General features: G+C 39.7%; 1 protein-coding gene across 14 annotated transcripts in view; it reads left to right on the forward strand.

Annotated features, from left to right (window-relative positions):
• Positions 1 to 19,634, forward strand: part of DYNC2H1 (dynein cytoplasmic 2 heavy chain 1) — a 347,379-nt gene that overhangs the window by 202,120 nt on the left and 125,625 nt on the right. For all 14 annotated transcript variants that reach the window (XM_045486606.1, XM_045486612.1, XM_045486608.1 and 11 more), the window contains 3 exons: positions 10,928 to 11,003; positions 15,939 to 16,147; positions 18,758 to 18,862. In XM_045486606.1, coding sequence (XP_045342562.1) covers positions 10,928 to 11,003; positions 15,939 to 16,147; positions 18,758 to 18,862 — 390 coding nt within the window. The remainder of the gene's footprint in view (positions 1 to 10,927; positions 11,004 to 15,938; positions 16,148 to 18,757; positions 18,863 to 19,634) is intronic.

Below are 19,634 nucleotides of genomic sequence, written 5' to 3' on the forward strand. Positions count from 1 at the left end.
TAAACCCTCAGTGATTGTTCGGTGTCATTTTTGTGGTTGATCCATCACAGACATCTCAAAGTTCAGAACTGAATTCCGCATATTGTTTTCCTTTCATGTTTCCCTCTCAGTAAAAGGCATTGATCCTTTTATCCATTTATTTATTATCCATTTATTTGCTCATGCTAGAAACCTAGGAGTTGTTCTTGGCATGTTTTTCTTTCTTAGCCTGCCTACCCAGTTCATTCCCAAGTCATGTGGATTTTACTTACAACATACAGTTCAAATCTGTGCATTTCTTTCCACTATTTTCTCTGAGTACCTTACCGCTTACCTGTACTACTTTCTGAGATCATTTCCTGTTCTTTTTGAATTTTCCATTTAGCAGCCAGAATCATTTTCCTAATATGGCAGTTTGATTATTTCACTACTCTGCTTACAACCCATCAAATGACTTTCTAGTGTACTTGTGAAGAAATAGGCACATTTCTGGTCCTTTGTCTTCAGCATCGTCCCAGAACCCTCTTCCCACTTGGTCTCTGCAACTCAGCCACAGTGGACTTCTTCCTGGTCCTCGAATTCATCCAGCTCTTTGCCGCCATAGGTGTTGCCTGGTATCGTTCTCACGACCAATAGGCCACCCTTTCCCACTGCCGTGGCCATCTTTGCTGGAACATGTTCTGTTCTTCTTGCCAAATGCCTATCTCAGCCGTAAATTGCATCCCTTCCAGATTTAATTTTTCCCATCTTTTTTTTAGCTTTGTCCACTTCTGTTTGTTCCTCAGCCTGTCCCTGTTTTAGCCTCTCTCTCTGTTTCAGTTACATGTCAGAATAGGGTCGTGGGTTCCCAAGTCACAGACTTCGGTTTGAGTCCTGCCTCTCGAATTTCCTAGCAGGTGACCTGGGGAAAGTTACTGAACTCTAGTAAGCCACAGTTTCCTCAGCTGTGTAATGGGGATTACTCACCACGCTTACCTTTCTTGCGAGGATGAGATGGAGCAGTGTATGTGTACAAGTGCCTTGCACGTGACCTGCCAATAAAGATGTGTCTCGCTGATGCAGTAGTAAGTAAAACGGTGACGTGTTGTTTCCACATAGTCTGCACACTGCCCTTAAAGGAGCGTGTGCTTGTTCTTGTCACCTTACAAAGAAGGCCCGTGGGTCCTGATGGCAGTTAACTTGCCGGAGGACTCTTACCTCAGCCTGCAGAGCTTGGCAGTGGCCGGGCCCACCTCTTCTAGAGCCTCCGCCCGTAACAGCAGCTCGTGCTGACGGGTTCATGAACAACAGTGGTAGTGAAAGAACTGTACTGAAAACACGGAATTGTTTTTTAAATGAAGTTACATTTTTTTATTATGTGATACATGTACCTGATATAAATTAAAAAGCTACAAGATGATTCGCACCTAAAATTTAGTCTGTTCCCTTTCTCTCTCCCTGTCTCCAGTTTCTCTTCTCAGGACAGCTGCTGTTCACCCCTTCTTGGGTGTCCTTCAAGAAAGATTGTATAAATCAACATTTTATGTATTTACACTCCGACATGCATACAGTCTTTTTAACTCAAATAGCATGTTACAAATACAGTTTTGTATGACCAAAACATTACAGAGATTTTTAAAGATTACTGACCAGTAGGCACACCTGTGTGGCTCAGTCAGTTGAGCATCTGATTCTTGTTTCGGCTCAGGTCGTGATCCCAGGGTTGTGGATTGAGCCCCATTGGGCTTGGCACTGAGCATGGAGCCTGCTTAGGATTGTCTCTCCCTCGCTCTCAAATTAAAAAAAAAAAAACAATTAAAGATTAGTAACCATTTAATGCCTAATTTTAAAATATTATTTGTATTCACCGTATCTATGTACTTACTTATAAGCAGTTTTGTTAGATGGGCATACATGTTCTTTTCAGTCTTTGCTGTTACAAAAAACATTGCAGTGGATATCCTTATATTTGCCTCATTTAATGTTTATTCAGGGTGGCAATTTCTAAATTTGGAGAGTTTGGGTCAACATATACTTTTATTTCAGTTTAGTTCAGTTTACTGAGAGACTGAGCACACACGAGAGTGGGGAAGGGGCACATGGAGGGAGAGAATCCCAAGCTGGCTCCTCACTCAGTGCAGAGCCCAACGTGGGGCTCGATCCCCCAACCCTGGGATCATGACCTGAGCCAGAATCAAGAGTTGGACGCTCAACTGCCTGAACCACCCAGGAAGCCCAGAGAGAATTTGTACATAGTACCAGAATGTCCTTTTTTAGAGCAATTTACTTTCACACACAAATATTTGAAAGTGTCACTTTTTTTAACACATTAAGTTTGCTTTCTTTAAAATGAAGAAATTGGGAGGAAAACCCAGTCAAAACATAAAATACCATTAAAATTGTTAGAGATAATGTCATACAGATATGCACTCCACAAACTGTTTTACTATTTTTCCTCCTTTTGCTTTAATCACCAACTTCTAGAAGTAAAGATCCACCACCAATTCAACTTGGTTTTCATTCCTTGTGTTAATGAAAGGTGTTTTGCTATTTTTCATTGCAGTGCTGTATTGGGTTGCAGAATTAACTTCCTCTATTTTACACATGTGTGCTGTACTTCTAATACTACACTTAATGTAAGGTCTTTTTGATTGATGCTTGTTACTCTTTGATACCTTATTATTCTTACTACACGGTGGGTACCTTGGTAACAGGGTTCTTCTCATTCATGTTTACAAGACCACTTAACACCCTGCCTGGGTTTCCAGGTGGGCTAAGTAAGATTTGATGGGCTGTCTAGAGAGCCTTCCCACAATTTACATTATTTCTATTAGAAAATATGATACGAAAAACAAAAATTACCTTTTGAATTTTTTGTACCATATTTTACAAATCCTTAATCATATGCCACTGTGTCGGTAACTATGCTACTCAGAATACAGTTCTTACCATTTTAGAATTAGAACCTCAATAGGAAATTGCTGTGTCAGGTAATACTGAGAGTTGAGGCCTTCTAACTTGAGAGTGTTATAAATATTAATCTCTGAAGTATTAAAAAAATTTTAAGTAAACACTTAATAAATAAGGTTTAATAGTGATATAAGAAATATTATCAATACTTTATTTTGAGTAGGTAGGAAATGTATTTAACATATTACAGGAAGCAAGCAGAAGTTAAGATGGTGGAGTAGTAAGGACACCCTGGACATGTCCCTTGAACTCAGCTAGATCAACATGAAACCATTTTGAACACATAGGAAATCAATCTCAGGATTCACACAATGATCTGCATAGTTTGAGGGAGAGAACGCAGCAGGTGCATGGTGCTGAGAGGTGAACTGGCGAGCGAGAAGAGCCAGGGTGCCTCAGGGGGGAGGCAGTCGTTTTTGCCGAGAGGAGAGAGAGAGAGAGAGAGAGAGAGAGAGAGCAGTGCCTCGGGTTTTTGCAAGAAAGCACTTGCCCCAAAAGTAGATAGAAAGAGTGAAAACACTCTCTGGGGACTAGACAAGAAAATGTCCCCCAGAACCACCGATGAGGGAAAGGAGAGGTTTCGGTACCACCAGGTTTTTATAAATGGTGGGGTGCCGAGTGTGACGTTTCAGAGGTCAGCACCTGGCGGTGTCCAGTGATGAAGGAGGGCGGAGTCCCCAGAGCAGCCACAGGGTCTGAGGGTCCCAGGGGTCACACCGGGAGAAGCGGTTCCCCTGCTTGCGAGAGCATTTGGTGGAGGTGATTTGGCGTCTCATGGGCAAAAGACCCAGGGGGCACCATCAAGCCCCACGCTCACCAGCATAGGAACAAAGACTCCTGATGAGGGCAGCAAACCCTGGCTTAGCCTACTGACCATAGACTACTGCAAAGCTCCAGTTCTAGGAGAAATGGGATCTAGCTTCATTTGGGTTTTTTTGTTGCTTATGATTTTTTTTTTCCCTCCACCTTGGATACAGAAAGAGCAAAATTATTTTTAAATTTTATTATTTATTTTTAAATTTTTAATTTTTTCCCTCTTTTGTCTTTTTTCTTTCAAGCTTTTTATAAGCAGACCAAAACACACCTAGAATCTAGCTTCCTTTACTTGAATTTTTTAAAAATTAAAAATTTTTTATTTGTTATTTTTTTACTTTTTTAATTTTTTTCTTTCTCCAAAATGACAGGATAGAGGGATTCACCCCAAAAGAAAGAACAGGAAGAAATGATGGCCAGGGATTTAATCAGTACATATATAAGTAAGATGTCTGAACTGAGATTGAAAACAGTGATTATAAGAATATTAGCTGGGCTTGTAAAAAACTAGAAAACCCTAGAGAATCCCTTCCTGCCAATATAAAAGAGCCAAAATCTAGTCTGGCCGAAATTAAAAATGCTATAACTGAGATGCAAACCGGATGGATGCCATGACAGTGAGGATGGCTGAAGCAGAGTAGCGATTCAATAATAAAGAAGATAAAATTATGGGAAAAAATTAAGGTGAAAAGAAGAGGGAAAGAAAGGTAATGGATCATAAAGGTAGACTCAGGAAACTCAGCATCTTATTAAACGGAATAATATTCATATCATGGGAGTCCCAGAAGATAGAGAAAAGGGGGGATAAAGTTTATGTGAGCAAATTACAGCGGAAAACTTCCCCATTCTGGGGAAGAATGCAGACATAAAATCCTAGAAGCACAGAGAACCTCCATTAAATTCAGCCATTGCCAGCCATTGCCAAGTCATATCACAGTCAAAAGCCAGCCATTGCCAAGACATATCATAGTCAAATTCAAAAAATACAAGGAAAGAATTATGAAAGCAGCAAGGAAAAAAAAAGTCCTTAACCTACAATGGAAGACAGATCAGGTTTGCAGCAGCCAAGAATTCTTTATCAGGCAAGGCTGTCTTTCAGAATAGAAGGAGGGTTAAAGACTTTTCTAGACAAAATCTTAAGGAGTTGGTGACCACTAAACCACCCTTGCAAGAAATTATAAAAGGGGCTCTTTGTAACATCACCAGAAACACCAACTCTACAGGTAACACACTGGCACCAAACTCCTATCCTTCAGCAATCACCCTGAATGCAAATGGACTATATGCTCCAATCAAAAGACATTGGGTATCAGAATGAATAAAAAAAATAATACCCATCTATATGCTGCCTACAGGAGATTCATTTTAGATCTGAAGACATCAACAGATTGAAAGTGAGGGAATGTAGAACCATCTATCATGCTAATGGATGCCAAAAGAAAGCCTGAGTAGCCATACTTATATCAGACAAACTAGATTTTAAACGAAAGACTGTAACAAGAGCTGAGGAAGGGCATTATATCATAATTAAGGGGTCTATCCATCAAGAAGATCTAACAATTGTAAAGATTTATGCCCCTAACTTGGTATGCCCAAATATATAAATCAATTAATAGCAAACATAAACTCATTGACAGTAATACAATAATCGTAGGGAACTTTAACATACCACTTAGATCAAAGGACAGATCATCTAAGCAGAAAATCAACAAGGAAACAGTAGCTTTGAAGGACACGCTGGACCAGATGGACCTAAAAGATATATTCAGAACATTTCACAATAAAACAGAATACACATTCTTCTTAAGTATTCCTGGGACATTTGCCAGAATAGATCACATACGTGGTCACAAATCAGCCCTCAACAGGTACAAAAGGTTGAGATCATACCATGCATATTTTCAGATCACAACACTATAAAACTTGAAATCAACCCCAAGAAAAAGTTTGGAAAGCCTTTAAATACATAGAGGTTAAAGAACATTCCACTAAAGAATGAATGGGTTAACCAGGAAATTAAAGAAGAAATTAAAAAAAAAATACATAGAAGCAAATGAAAATGAAAAGATGACCATTCAAAACCTTTAGGATGCAGCAGAGGCATTCCTAAGAGAGAAATAATATTGCAATACAGGTCTTATACCTAACTCTAACACTTAAAGGGATTAGAAAAGGAGCAGCAGTTGAAGCCTAAAGCCAGCAGAAGAAGAGAAATAATAAAGACTAGAGCAGAAATGAATGATACAGGAACAAAAAAACCAGTAGAACAAATCAATGAAACTAAGAGGTGGTTCTTCAAAAGAATTAATAAAATTGATAAACTCCTAGCCAGACTTAATGAAAAGAGAAGAGAAAGGACCTAAATAAATAAAATCATGAATGAAAGGGGAGAGATCACAACTAACACCAAAGAAATATAAAGTTATAAGAGAATATTATGAAAAATATGCCAACAAACTGGAGAATCTGGAAAAAATGGATAAATTTCTAGAAACATTAAAAGTACCAAAACAGGAAGAAATAGAAAATTTGAACAGACCCATAACCAGCAAAGAAATTGAAACAGTAATCAAAAGTCTTCCAACAAACAGGAGTGTAGGGCAGCAAGATGGCTTCCCAAGGGAATTCTACCAGACATTTAAAGAAGAATTCATAACTATTCCTCTCAAACTTTATTTTTTTTTTAATTTTTTTTTTCAACGTTTATTTATTTTTGGGACAGAGAGAGACAGAGCATGAACGGGGGAGGGGCAGAGAGAGAGGGAGACACAGAATCGGAAACAGGCTCCAGGCTCTGAGCCATCAGCCCAGAGCCCAACGCGGGGCTCAAACTCACGGACCGTGAGATCGTGACCTGGCTGAAGTCGGACACTTAACCGACTGCGCCACCCAGGCGCCCCCCTCTCAAACTTTAAAAAAAAAAAATAGAAATGGAATGGAAACTTCCAAACTCATTCTGTGAGGCCAGCATTACCTTGATTCCAAAAACAGACAAAAACCCCACTAAAAAAGAGTTATAGGCCAATATCCCTGATTAACATGGATGCAGAAATTCCCAACAAAATACTAGCAAGTCAAATTCAACAGTACATTAAAAGAATTATTTACCATGATCAAGTGGGATTTATCCCTGGGCTACAGGGCTAGTTCAGTATTCACAAATAGATGAATATGATACACCACATTAATAAAAGAAAGTGTGCAAACCATATGTTCCTGTCAATAGATGCAGAAAAACATTTGACAAATTACAGCATCCATTCTTGATTAAAAAAAAAAAAAAACCCTCAACAAAGTAGGGATAGATGGGACCTAACCATATACGAAAGACCCACAGTTAATACCATCCTCAATGGGGAAAAACTGAGAGCCTTTCCCCTATGGTCAGGAACAAGACAAGGATGTCCCCTCTCACGATTACTTTTTAACACATCACTGGAAGTCTTAGACTTAGCAATCAGACAGCAAAAAGAAATAAAAGATAGCCAAGTCAGGAAGGAAGAAGTCAAACTTCCACTATTTACCAATGGCATGATACTCTATGTGGAAAACCTGAAAGATTCCACCAAAAAATTACTAGGACTAGTACGTGAATTCAGCAAAGTTGCAGGATATAAAATCAACCTACAGAAATCTGTTGCAATTCTATACGCCAATAACAAAGCAACAAAAAGAAATGAAGGAATCAATTCCATTTGCAACTGCAATTAGGTACATAGGAATAAAGCTAAACAAAAAGGTAAAGATCTGTACTCTGAAAAATATAGAAGGCTTATGAAAGAAATTGAAGAGGACACAAAGAAATGGAAAAACATTCCATGCTCATGGATTGGAAGCACAAACATTGTTAAAATGTCTATACTACTTAAAACAATTCACACATTTAATGCATTCCCCGTCAAAATGCCACCAGCATTGTTCACAGAGCTAGGACAAACCTAAAATTTGTATGGAACACAAAAGACCCCAAATAGCCAAAGCAGTCCTGAAAAAGAAAAACAGAACTGGAGGCATCACAATTCTGGGTTTCAAAGTATATTATGAAGCTGTAGTCAGACCGTATGGTACTGGCATGAAAACAGACACATAGATTGATGGAACAGAAAAGAAAACCCAGAATGGACCCACAATTATATGGTCAGCTGATTTTTGATGAAGAAGAAAAGAATAGCCACTGGAGGAAAGACAGTCTTTTCAAGAAGTGATGTTGGGAAAACTGGACCACTTCCTTCTACCACGTACAAAGAATAAATTCAAAATGGATGAAAGACCTAAATGTGAGACAGGAAACCATCAAAATCTTCGAGAACATAGGAAGCCACCTCTTGACCTTGGTCAGAGCAACTTCTTACTAGAAATGTTGTTGGAGACAAGGGAGACAAAAGCAAACAGGAACTACTGATACTTCATCAGAATAAAAAGCTTCTGCACAGGAAAGGAAACAATCAACAAAACTAAAAGGCAACCTACAGAATTGGAGAAGATATTTCCAAATGACATATATGATAGTTATCTAAAAGCTATAAAGAACTTAGCAAACTCAACATACAAAATACAAAAAAAAAAAAAAAATAATAATAACCCAGTTAAGAAATGGGCAGAATACATGAATAGACAGTTTTCCAAAGAAGACATCCAGATGGCTAACAGACACATGAAAAGATGCTCAACATCACTCATCATCAGGAAAGTATAAATCAAAACCATGATGAGATACCACCTCACACCTGTCAGGTTGGCTAAAATTAACAACACAAGAAACAACAGGTGTTGGCAAGGATGCACTGTTGGTAGGAATGCAAACTGGTGCAGCCACTCTGAACAGTATGGAGGTTCCTCAAAAAGTTAAAAATAGAACCACCCTAGAATCCAACAGTTGCACTTCTAGGTATTTATAGGTATTTACACAAAGGATACAGATACACTAATTCCAAGGGATAGATGCATACCAATGTTTATAGCAGCACTATCATTAATAGCCAAATTATAGAATGAGTCTAAGTGTCTACCAACTGATGAATGGATAAAGAAGATGTGGCATATGTATACAATGAAGTATTATTCAGCCATCAAAATGAACAAAATCTTGTCATCTGCAATGACATGGATGGAGCTAGAGTGTATGTTGCTAAATGAAATAAGTCAATCAGAGAAAGACAAATACCATATAATTTCACTCATGTGGAATTTAAGAAACAAATCAGATGAACATATATGAGGGGAAAAAGGAAAGGCAACAAACCAGAAGAGATTCTTTTTTTAATTTTCAAAAGAGACTCTTATTTTCAAAAGAGACTCTTAACTACAAAGAACAAGCTGAGCATTGATGGAGGGAGGGAGGTGGGCAATGGACTTGATGAGTGATGGGCATTAAGGAGGACACTTGGGAGGAGCACTTGGTGTTGTGTGTAAGTGCTGAATCACTGAATTCTTCTGAAGCCAATATTGCACTGTATGTTAACTAATTAGAATTTAAATAAAAAGTTGAAAGAAAATATATTGTCACTGAAGTCTGTTATTGTTGACAGGCATGTAACCCTTACAGATCTCTGATTCTTACCTGTACTGAATCTTAGCGAGTGAGGTTTAAATCTCGTGTGTGTGTGTGTGTGTGTGTGTGTGTGTGTGTGTGTGTGTGTGTGTTTACAATATCTATAATTTTAAAAAAGTATCCAAATGCTAGTGACCCCCAAATTTATGTATCTAGCTCAGACCTGTTCTCTAAGCCCTAGGTTTTTGTGTCCAACTCTTTATATGTGCCAGTTTGTTTCAGAAATGACTGAAAACCCCTGTGTTCTGGGTGTGAGCCTTAGAGCACAGACTTCTCCAGAGCATAGGTTTTTTCTCTTTGCTTCAGTGGTAGATTCTCACCGACCAGACAGTGCCTGGTGTGCAGCAGGCCCTCAGTAGCTTCCAGTAGCTTCTCCTCTCTCCTTGTACACAAATTCTCTAACTTTATTGTCCTAAGTGTCCATGTACTTAACTCCTTCCTGTGTGTTCTACTCCCCGCTCCCCACCAGGGCGGCGGTGCCTTAGCTCCTGGATGAGCTCAGACCTCTCTCTTGTGCAGACCAAGTACGACTCTTTGCATCAAGCACGTTGTAGTTGTAGCCTGTAGTTGGAGGTGTGTTTGAGTGGTGGATTGTGCCCACCCACTTTTCCCCCTCTGCCCACATTTTACTGACAGCCACCTGAGGGCAGAGATTATGTTTTGGTTCATTCTTTCATTCCTAGTGCTTTACATATAACATGCATTTTGTACATATTGTTTTGAATGATTAATGGATGAAATTTGTTTTGATATTCCTAAATACTATTAAAGTCTAAATAGATTTTAGTTTCAATGCATTACATTAAACTAAATTAGTGTGATTGGAAGTACCATCAGAATTTTTTTTACTTTTTTCATATTTTTATAAAACCTAGAGCTCTATGAATGTTCTTTTTATATAAGCATTGTAGCTTTTAGCTGCAAGTTTATAATTTAGTTCCAACATGAATGCTTCATGGGTGAAATGTACAGGAAATAATGCTTTATTTTGGGGCCTTTAAAAAATTTTTGTAACATTTCTTTTCTCATGTTTATTGACAAAACCCACAAGTCTGAAAGATAAAATTATAGAAAATATCTCACTGAATACACTGTACTTAGACTCCAAAATTTACTATACCAATTTGTTCCCTCTGTGACTGAATTGCCACAATACTTAAATGATAAAAACTATTCTAGTATTAAAAGTCCTTGGCATGCTGTGATGTCAGTAAATTTCTTTTAAAAAATTACTGTAGGGGCGCCTGGGTGGCGCAGTCGGTTGAGCGTCCGACTTCAGCCAGGTCACGATCTCGCGGTCCGTGAGTTCGAGCCCCGCGTCGGGCTCTGGGCTGATGGCTCGGAGCCTGGAGCCTGTTTCCGATTCTGTGTCTCCCTCTCTCTCTGCCCCTCCCCCGTTCATGCTCTGTCTCTCTCTGTCCCAAAAATAAATAAACATTGAAAAAAAAATTAAAAAAAAAAAAAAAATTACTGTTACTTTAGAGTTATTGTTTTTATTAAAAAGTTTTGGGAGTTTTCTTTTTATGTTATTAGCATATTTTGAACATTCTTAAGATTATAAAGTCGATGATGCCTACATGTGTATCTTTGAACACTGTTGATAGGTCTTTAATATTTGTAAATTTGTTTTGATAGGGTTGGACCAAGTTTTATGAGTTTTCTTTATCAGATCTTCGGGCTGGATACAGCATTATTGACAGGCTCTTTGATGGTAAGTTCTAATGATAACTGTCCTCTCTGATATTAATGGGAAAATTTTTTTGAGGTCTTACTAGCAGTGTGGTTTTTTCAAAATTGACTTCCTATCATGAAACTTGTTTTTGCTTTTCATTTTGTGTTTTATGTCCTGGCTGCTGTGCTTATGTTAGTGGCTAGTTCTCTATCTGTGATGGTCATTAGTTTTACATGCCATAGTTTTCTGATCTTTCTGTAGCTCTCAGGAAGCCAAAACCTGGAGAGACGTTGTCTTCACTTTGTGGCCTTCCTAGGTTTCAGGCTTAGGAAGAATTGTTCAGCTCTCCGGAACTGTGAAATCGGGGACTATGCTAGACGAACGTCAGTACTACACATCTGTAGAATCTAAACTTATGGTTAAGTAGGAGTTAAGGATCAAGGTGCAAATAATAGACTGTAATAGACAAGACCACGTGATGTGATCGGTTGAGGCCATCCTGCCCTCTGCCCTCTGATGTGTATTGTGCAGGGGTGCAGGGGCACGGCAGGGGACGCGAGGGTTTAGAGCAGGGATGGATTGGAGGAGAGAATATATTCATAGGGATCTCAAACTTAAAAATGCCCCTGCAGCCCCACCAAGCCCTTCCCTGAATCCCCCGTTTCAGTAAACACCACCACCAGTCGTGTATTTGTTCAGGGTCAGAACCTGTGAACCACCTGGGTTCTTTTTCTCATCCTTAAATGTCCAGTGTCTGGGCAATTTCTGTCCCTTCCATGTCCAAACCGGATCCCGATTCTGCTCACTGACTCAGCCTCCTCAGTGCTTGCTGGTCCAAGAAGAGCTGCTTACGCAGGCTTCTTTGTGATCAGCACTCTCTGAAACATTCGCCACGCGTAAACCAAGCGTTGAGAAAAGTAAAATGAGGTACGTCGTCCCTGTTTAAAACCTGCAGCCACCTTAGTCCTTTCTTTTCCTCTGACAGGCCAGGCCTGTTCTCCCTGAAGTTCTCGGTGCGTGCTCTTCTGAGGTGCCTCTGTCCCAGACCTCTACGTGATCCCTTCGTTCACATCTCCGCGTCGGGGCTCTTCTTCAGAAAAGCTTTGCGTTACCACCAAATCTAAGTCATTGTAAAAGCTCTTCTCTACCCACTTGTTCTGTTGTGTTGTTGGAGCATGTCAGTGCGACCTTGTTCATCTGTCCCCACTAGAGCGCCATCTACCTTAAAGCAAAGTTTTTGGCTGTGTGTCCTTAATGCCTGTAGCAGGACCCAGGGTAGACACTCAGTTATTGTTAGTTGAATTAATATCAGACACCAGACATTATTCTGTAGCATATCTTTGGCAGAATGATAGGGATGGACATCTAGTATGTAGCCAAGTCCCAGTTTAATTTATATGTTTATGACATTAAAGTTTTAAATGATATATGTACAAAAAGTACTTATAAGATCATATCTCAGTGAAATTTCCAGAAAATGAGCAGACTCATGTAGCCAGCACCTTAATCAAGAAATAACATCACCAGTAATTCTGATTCCACTCTATCTCATGCTGCCTTCCGGTTATGACCATCCCCAACCCCCACCGCCACCCCCACTGCCCTGTCCCTCCGCTCCTGTGGTAAACACCAGGCATCTCTTAACTATATACAGCAATTTTGCCTGTGTTCCTACAGCTGGGATCGTACGTCACGTACTGCTTAGTCCTTAGGTTCTTTCAGTTCACGTTGTCTTGAGAGATTCGTCTGTATGGTTACATGCAGGTACAAGTCATTTATTATCAGTGCAATATAGTGTGTCATTCTTTGATCATGTGACTTCTGTCGGTGGACATGTGGGTCCTGTGGGGTGGTGGTGATCTCGCTGCTACCTTCAGTAACAATTTGGATATGTTTGTGTTGAGTCTGTATGTAGGGGTAGGTGGGACATTCGTTTGTTCACCATTAGTGAATGCCAAATAATATTCTAAGTGAGTTTTTCTGCATGGTACAGATTTCTCAATTACACGTGGTAAAAGTGTATATGAACTTAAAATTTAGTAAATGGGCATATATTGAATCTTTGTAATTAACCCCAGTTCAACAGAGTGTTATCAACCTTCCAGAAGCGCCTCCCCTGCTCCTTGATACACATGACCCCACAGTGCCCTAGTGCATTCCAAGGGTAGCCACTTTTCTGACTCTTCGAGTGATTGTTTTCAGTATTAATACAGTATGTACTAAGGCTTTAGCTTGCATTGAAACTTGGTCATTTTTCTTTTTCTTTGTATTTTCAAGTTTTTCTTTAAAATTTTTAATGTTTATTTATTTTTGAGAGTGAAAGAGACAGAGTGTGAACGGAGTAGGGACAGAGAGAGGGAGACACAAAATCTGAACCAGGCTCCAGGCTCCCAGCTGTCAGCATCAAACCCGACATGGGGTTTGAACCCACAAACTGTGAGATCATGACCTGAGCTGAAGTCGGACGCTTAACTGACTGAGCCACCCAGGTGCCCCTCAAATGTTTCTCTAAATTCCTTTTAGTTAGGGCACCTGGGTGGCTCAGTCGGTTAAGCCTCTGACTTGGTTTCAGCTCAGGTTATGATCTCATGATTCATGAGATAAAGTCCTATGCCAGGCTCTGTGGTGACAGCATGGAGCCTTCTTGGGATTCTCCCTTTCTCTCTGCTCCCCCCGGCTTGTGTTTACTCATTCTCACTCCTTCGCTTGCTCGCTCGCACTCTGTCTCTCTCTCTAAAATAAATAAATAAACTTTAAAAATAAATAAATTCCAGTTAATATGCACTGTAGTGTTGGTTTCAGGAACTTAATTTAGTGATTCATCACTTACACACAATGCCCAGTGCTCATCACAGGTGCTCTCCTTAGTCCCCATCACTAATCTAGCTCACCCCCACCCTCTTTCCTCCATCGACCCTCAGTTTGTTCTCTGTCGTTAAGAGTCTCTTGTGGTTTTTTCCCCTCCTCTTTTTATTCCCACACTTCCCATAAGTTCATCTGTTTTGTTTCTTAAATTCCACATATGAATGAAATCACATGATATTTGTCTTTCTCTAATTGTGTTTAGCATAATACATTCTAGTTCCATCCATGTCCTTGCAAATGGCAAAATTTCATTCTTTTTGATGGCTGAGGAATATTCCATTGTATACATACACCACATCTTCTCTATCCATTCATTAGTCAGTGGACACTTGGGCTATTTCCATAATTTTTCAAAATGCTTTAAACTTTATTTTTATAGTATGACTATGAGATCATCATTATTAGTGCCCTTTGAGGATGAGGATACCAAAGCAAAGAGTTTGAATGATTTGTCATTATGTTTGACACTTGTGATGGAATTAATTAATAGCCTCACATTTTTTACACATATCACACCATTGAGTTGTTGTGAATAAGAGGCACGTGCTTTAAAGTGATAGTGCATCTCATGGTAAAAATCTAACTGTATAATCTTAGGATTCTAGAATTTCTTCGCATGTACACAATTAAGTACAAAAAAGAGAAAAAGCTCTAATTATATGGGTGAGAAATTATGTAGCTCATAAGACCCGGGCCACATGTATAGTCTTGATGCCTGAGTTTCCTGATCTGTAAAATAGGGTGATAGCAGACGCATTTCCATTGATTGAATTTTTGAGAAGGTTGAATGAGAAAAGCCCCATGAAGCATTTGATATTTAGTACATTGACTATATTGAGTAAGTTAGCAGTAATTGACTGTTTTTGCTATTGCTATAATTTCAGTTCTGGTTTTTTAATCTTAAACAAAACTCACCTTGAGAACAGTGGGTGTAAGACACATAAGATCTTAAAAGTTATATAAAATATATTTTACATAATAGCTAGTTGTATTTTATAGATTGAAGGTCCATTAATGTTTCTCTGTGCCCTGGTGGCCTACCTATGCATGAATGGCTTTTCCATTACTAATCTATTACTTAGTAAACAGCAAGGTAGCACTAGAAAATGGAGTCCTGGTGAAGTCCCTTGTTATAGCTGTTTGGCCACTGTTGATCATAAGATGTAGGCAGGAAGCAACTTTAATCAGTCTTCCATGCTGCAGATGCCCTGTCCTGCAGGAGGCCACCTCGATCACCTGTGCGCTGTGGCCTGAAATAGCACAGACATCCACCTTTGTGCGATCTCGGACTTTATAGTAATCAAATGCAACTAGACCAGCCCTGCTAGTAGTGAGGGGAACCAGCTACTATAAATGTAATGGTTTCCTATAGTTACTGCGGACGCGAGGTTTAATTCTTACATTTTAAAATTACCACTGAACTGTGGTTAAGAGAATGCTTTGTCGCAAAATGAAATAATGACTTGAGAGTCTCGTGTTGTTTTATACTACATTTCTTTACTAGAATAGGAAATGGACAGTTGACTGTTAAAATCACGACATTTAGAAGATTACAATATGTGAAGTGGTTTTTTCAAGTTTCCTTATTCAGATTTTTTTTTATGAACTGAGATTTTCATCGTTATATAAAAATAGGCTTTGGATATATTCTAAATAGGACTTTCCCATCTGAGGAGGCAGTGCTGTGTGGTCGATAAGAGTACAGCTTTGGGTCCAGATCTTTGGGACTGCGTGACTTTCTGATTTTGGTCACTCAGCCTCTATTCCTCAATTTATTCATCAGTATAATTAGATCTTTTTAATATTTCTATGTTATGAGGCTTAAGTGACATTTGGGGAATTTTACTTGATTAAATAATCTCAATACATACTAGCCGTTCTATGATTATATTAATATTAATTATTATTAAGAATTTATTAATGAGCTTTACATTCATATTAGTGAGATTATAAGGAATGATTTAACTTGGTTAAATGTATATTGTCATATCCTATAAATATAACTGGAGCCAATAATTTAGTTAATATCTCAGAATAATTTAGAATATTTTTAGAATATTTCTAATATGTTAGAAATAAAGCTAATAAAAGTTTGCTTTAAAATTCTAGGTACCAAAGATGTTCAGTGGGAATTTTTACACGGTTTACTTGAAAATGCTATTTATGGCGGACGCATAGATAACTATTTTGACCTTAGAGTTCTTCAGTCATACCTGAAACAGTTTTTTAATTCTTCAATAATTGATGTTTCAAACCAAAGGAACAAGAAAAGTGTTTTTCCATATTCCATATCTCTCCCCAAATCCTGCAGCATTCTGGTAGGTAAAATTCATCGTGTGTAATCTATTCCCAAATACCTGAATCCTTTTCTTAAATTGTTGAATACATACATGTTTATTTTCAAATGGACAAGTAATTCCCTTTCACAAGTATGGATTATTGTTATGCACTGTGCGGCCTATTTCTGGTGTCTTACACACTTGTGAATACTTACAGGAGATTGATTGATGATAACCGGATGCAGTGTGTAGGGAAATCTTGGAGGGAGTGGCCAAGGGAAATGTTACAAATGTAGGAGCACTGTGAAGATCCACAAGGAGAGGGTCCACGAGTTCCCAGTGGGCACAGGGAAACTGAAAGAAGTCCAACACTCTTTAACAAATCTGTCTTCATTTGCTGGCTTATAAATTTAAATCAGCTCTAACCATATGAGGGTTACACTCTTGGTGGCTCTGGTAGTAACGTTGTCGTTGAGGGGTATTTACTTTAGCCAGCTGGAGCTTTCCACCTTGAGTCACCCCACAAAAGCCAGTAGGATGAAGTCCTCTTTTCCACAAAGTAGCGCAAAATGTGGCCCGAAGATGTCAAGTCTCATTTATGTGGCCTCAAACTTATCTTGGCTTAAAGTCCAAATAATGTCCTAGAACATTAAAATCATTTATCTCTTCATGAATTACAGGGATACATATTCAGTTGTATACTTCTCTCGGAATTATGCATTTTTTTTGTCATCTAAGTATTTTTCAAGAAGATTCTTTTGTTTCAGTGACATAATTGTCAAAAGTAAAAGTTTCGAAACCAATATTGAATATATTACCAAATGTCTTACCTGTTAAGTATCCTGTCTGTTTTGTTTTTCCGTATCTTTCACTCATTTAGTCATGTATTCAGTACATGACTAAGCGCCCCCAAATATCCGTGCGCCTGCTGGTGGCCCTGTTCCAGACCGTGTGGGCACCGGGGGCGTCTGTGGGGCTGACCTCCTAGCGAGAGGGCCTCACCCAGCAAATAGAGGCGTCACATGGCTATTCATGGCGCGCTCATTTCACACAGTGCACCGACTGGTCTCCCCTCTCTATTTGAGGTTTAAACTGAAAAGTAAAAGCCCCACAGAAAGTGCACATCATTAATGTCCTCGGCAGTGAATTTTATACGCTGAGCGTGTGAGTGTAACGAGTACTGGGATCCGGAAACAGAACGTGACCAGCTCCCCACATGTCCTCCTCCTGCCCCCTGTCATTGCCGTGTCCCCCTCACAGATGAGGCCCTTCTAATACCAACGTTAGTTTCACCTGTTTTTGAGCTTTGCGTAAATGCTCTCATGGGGTGTATATCCTTTTGCCTCGAAGTGCGGAGAAATCCGTGTGGACGTGCAGCTGCGTGTTACGGAAGAAACGTGTCGGTGTACAGTTGTCGGGGAGAGCAGACGTAGCCAGTAGAGATGAGAGAGGTTGACAGCCGTTTTGAAATGAACAAAGGGAAGTGATAGACAAAAGTTGCTCTGTATTTATAGGATGATTTGTGAGAATCAGTGTTTGGCTTTCTGTCTAGTAGAGTCCTACAGAAGGAGGAAGCCAGAGCTTCCCGGGCGGGTGACGACACCTGCGTGTGCCCTACACTGCACACGCATATACAAGCCTGCCCTGGGTGCTACTGTACACACGTGCTTACACCCCTCTATGTATTGGGATTCGACGGTTTGACGAAGTTAACCAGTGTTCGCTTACAGATAGGATAGGAAAGATTTCCAAAAAAAAAAAAAAAGCATGCCTTTCCAAAATTTGACAGGTTTGCAGGCCCTGGGCTTCCTGGAGTTCAACTGTTGCCCTGGAAATAGTTGTCAGACAGCCGCCAAGGATGGGAAAGAATGCTGGAGTCTCTTTAACAGCTGTTCCTCCTAGTTCAGCAAGAATGGTGTAGACGCACACGCAGTGTCCCCTTGAAAATAATTCGTTCTTCCTGACAGCAAGCAAACAAAACAGGTCTTACCCTTGAGCCAAACCAAATAAATTCTCCCTCTTGGTCCACACTTAGGTTTCTCATCTAGAGTTTTGACTCTAACTGTGCTTGGTAAATTGAGCCTTTGCAATGCTGACAGTAATTTGGGGTGAAATGAGAGGATTATCAGTGTATTTCATTACACTTCACCAGCGGACTGAGGACTGACTGTGTAATGGCTTTATGGAAAGTGTTTACAGAGAGCTTTTTGCTTTCCAGAGTAAGTGTATGGAGGTTTCTGGGGTGTCAGGAATATTTATCTTAGGGTAAGCGGAGCTGCGCCCTGCACATCGATCGTGGGTCGGATGCATGGTAAGTAATCACGGGGCTTTCCTGGAAACATGTTATGTGACATCTGACACAGTAGCCACAGCCACTCAGGTAGTTCGGTTTAATAAGTGCAGGGTCCCTTTGAATGTGCGGAGTTGGATGTAAAAAATCCAGTATCACATAAGCTAGGGATGAACAAGTGGTAATGAGCATATTTTCTGAAGATGACTAAGTGAGTGTTACCCAGACTGAAAGGGAGATTGACCTGGAAAGCGTAATCATGTGAATAACCGATACTTCAGTATTTGCCAGTATCTGATTTCAGTGGTTTTTAAGTTCAGTGCTTACCGAAAAGCTGGTTTCCACTTGTTCACATTTAGGACTACCGTGCTCTCATCGAAAAGCTTCCGGAGGACGACAAGCCTAGTTTCTTCGGTCTTCCTGCCAACATTGCTCGCTCGGCCCAGCGCATGATCAGTTCTCAGGTAACCTAGGACAAGGGGTGCTGGAAGGAAATGTCGCTCGGGAGCCTGAGAGCCACAGCATGAGACTTGCTTTAATCTACAGACCCCACAAGCTCATACTGAAAATTTTTATTTTATTTAGCACAGTACATTCCAGTCCCACCCTAAATAAGTTTTAAAGGAGCCAAATGGCTCTCTATTAAGAGATTTGTTAAAATCAGTAAAATAACACACTGAACACTATTGCCTCATCCAAAATACATGTATTTTACCTCTTGTGATTATTTTCAGGCTACTTTTTTTGAAGTTTTTAAATGTCAATTCCCTTATTTTTAACCATACAGTGTAGTATTAGTTTCAGATGTACAATGTTGTGACTGAACACTTGCACACATCACCTGGTGTGCGTCACCACAAGTGCCCTCCTTCACCCCCATCCCCCACCCACTTCCCCGCTGGTGACCAGCAGTGTGATCTCTAGAGTGAGGAGTCTGCTTCTTGTTGCCCTCTCTCTTTTCCTTTTGTTCACTTGTTTTATTTATTAGATTCCACACATGAGTGAGAAAGATTTGTCTTTCTCTGACTGACTTATTTCACTTAGCGTAACACACTCTGGTTCCATCCACGTCGTTGCAAATGGCAAGATTTCATTCTTTTTGATGGCTGAGTAATATTCCTCTGTGTGTGTGTGTGTGTGTGTGTGTGTGTGTGTGTGTGTGTACACACCACATCTCCTTTATCCATTCATCAGTCGAGGAACAGTTGGGCTCTCTCCGTATTTTGGCTGTTGTCG

Source organism: Leopardus geoffroyi, chromosome D1 (genome assembly GCF_018350155.1).
Source record: "Leopardus geoffroyi isolate Oge1 chromosome D1, O.geoffroyi_Oge1_pat1.0, whole genome shotgun sequence".
Lineage (NCBI taxonomy): Eukaryota > Metazoa > Chordata > Mammalia > Carnivora > Felidae > Leopardus > Leopardus geoffroyi.